Source organism: Chaetura pelagica, unplaced genomic scaffold (assembly GCF_000747805.2).
Source record: "Chaetura pelagica isolate M959 unplaced genomic scaffold, ChaPel_1.0 scaffold499, whole genome shotgun sequence".
NCBI lineage: Eukaryota > Metazoa > Chordata > Aves > Apodiformes > Apodidae > Chaetura > Chaetura pelagica.
Window position 1 is genome coordinate 202,971 of NW_009954615.1, and position 2,299 is coordinate 205,269.

At 56.9% G+C, this 2,299-nt stretch overlaps 1 protein-coding gene across 1 annotated transcript in view; it reads right to left on the reverse strand.

The window, feature by feature from the left end:
- GRHPR (glyoxylate reductase/hydroxypyruvate reductase) overlaps positions 1-2,299 on the reverse strand; it is a 14,403-nt gene that overhangs the window by 4,082 nt on the left and 8,022 nt on the right. The window contains exons 2-4 of the mRNA XM_010005536.1: positions 1,827-1,915; positions 1,040-1,144; positions 133-268 (exon numbers count right to left, since the gene is read on the reverse strand). Coding sequence (XP_010003838.1) covers positions 133-268; positions 1,040-1,144; positions 1,827-1,915 — 330 coding nt within the window. The remainder of the gene's footprint in view (positions 1-132; positions 269-1,039; positions 1,145-1,826; positions 1,916-2,299) is intronic.

The following is a 2,299-nucleotide window of genomic DNA, read 5'->3' on the forward strand; positions in this document are numbered from 1 at the left end:
ACTTCCCAGGGAACAGTCGTGGGGGATGCAGCCATGAAGGCTGAACAGGCTTCCTGGGCACCCAGAGGAAGCACATCCCAGAGCCCCCACCCCCTGCACCCACAGCCACGCAGGAGAGTGGGTGGCACTCACCTGCTTGTGTTGACAAACACAGAGGTCTTCTTCATCCTGCCAAAGAAGTCCTTGTTGCACATTCCCTGGGTGGCCGGGGTCAAAGCACAGGTCACCACCACAAAGTCCGACTCTTCGGCCAGCCTGGTGAGTGGCACTGAGTGCAGAGACATTGGTCACAGCTCGGCCTGGGGCCTCACCCCGCCCAGAGACCCCTCATCCCCGAGATTCACCAGCAAGTGCTGCTCCAGAGAGATCTGGCTGACCCTTCCCCACTGATGGGGAGACACAAGGACCAGCACACTGAACAGAAACCCTGCGTGTTCCTGCAGGCACTACTGCAGTGTTTGATTTCACATTTAAATTAAAATAAAGCCAAAGGGAATCCAGTGACGCTTCAGCCGTCTGGCCCAAAGGAGGCTCTGGTGTGCGTTTCCTTTCAGACAGCAAAATCCATCAACAGCAGTTTATATCTGCATTGTATCTCTCTACATGGTACCTCCAAACAACCTCTTGTGCCCCTTTCACTCCTGGAGATGAGGAGAGCACAAGCAGCAGGGCAAGCTCTGCTAATGGCTTTGTACAAAAAAAGCACCCACTGGAATGCACTGGCTTCTGATTGAATAACTAGCACTGGGTTCTAACAGGACCACAGAAAGGTCCCGTTTGGAGCTCAGGCCATGGGGCTTAGCTGGACAGTGAAATTCCTTTCAAAGCAGGGCGTTAAAGCTGTTTCCAGGAAACACCTCCTCCCAGTGAAGACCTGTAGGAGGTCTCAGCACCCATCCCATGGGGATGGCTCACAAGACCCTTGCCCTCCTCCCAGGGGCAGCTGCCACTTTCCCCCTCCTGTCCATGCCGTTCCAGTTCCCTGTGGGAATGAAACTTCCTGGACTGACAGCAATCCCTGCTCCCGACGCCTTCTCACCGAACTCGGCATCGAACTCGGCGGCACTCTCCGGCCTCGGGCGGCTGCCACTGTACAAAAACTTCTTGACCCCGAACGGCTTCAGGCGGCGGGCAACGGCCTGTCCTGGGAGCGAGGGAGAAGGTCTGGCTGCTGTGGCTGCTGCTGCAGGGCCACCAGGGCTGCCCACCTGTCTGTCCTGGGGCACGAGGTGGCCACGAGCACAACCCCCACACAGGCATGGCCCCACCGAGGGGGGATGTGCTGGGATGGCTTCTGTGGCCACCTCCCAGCCTGGAGTGTGGCAGGCACATGGGGGATGGAGGGAGGGATGGATGGATGGATGGATGGATGGATGGATGGATGGATGGATGGATGTCTGCTGCTCCTCCTCAGGAGAGCAAGAGGGAACTCCCTGCCAGAGTGAAACTGCGGAGCGGGAGCCAAGGGATGCTAAGCCTGAAGCTACCCTAGGCAGCAAACTGAGCAGTGTGGAAAGAAACAGCCACCTGCTGACAGTCTGCAAGCAAACAGATGACAAGCACGTCACCTTGGACTTTGTCAAGGCATTTGTTTAACTGAAGATTGAGAGGACAATGTCCATTTTCCTGTAGCAATCAGAGGCAGTGGATGTGTTTGAATGCTCTAAGCTGTACGGTTTAGGCCTGAAGAGTCAAGGTCACTGTGGGTCTACCCAGCCCTCTTGTTCCCTCAGAGAGGTGAACACTGGAGATTATACCTTGGCCGAACCTCCAAAATCATCCTGCCATCACTGGAGACACAAATCTTGCACTTGACCTGCACTTACCTATTCTCCCCAGACCTATGATGCCGACAGTACTATCAGACAGACCATAGCCACACATCCACAAGGGCTTCCATGTTGTCCAGCCACCACTAGCAGAGAGAGCAAGATGTCAGAGAGCAGCAGAGGGAAGCCTGCTCAGAGCCCAGACCAGCATTTGGGCAAGTACACTAGAGAGTACAAGGCTGCAGGTAGCCTGTTCTGACACAGGTCATCTTACAACCAGGCACTCCAAGGCTCCTGCTTCAAGTGACCCAGGTCGCCCTGCTGGCAGCAGCAGCCACCATCAGACTGATGCAGTGTGGGTGTACCCCGCCACTGACCACAGCCCTGGAACGACTGACAGGCAGCGAGCTCTGACCAGTCCAAGCACGCCTGCCTCGAGGGCTCTGCAGTGGCCTGGGCGGCCTCTCCCGCAGGTCCCCTGCCTGGCACGCGGGGGGGGTCTGTCCTCTCGCAGCCCCTGAGGAGCAGTC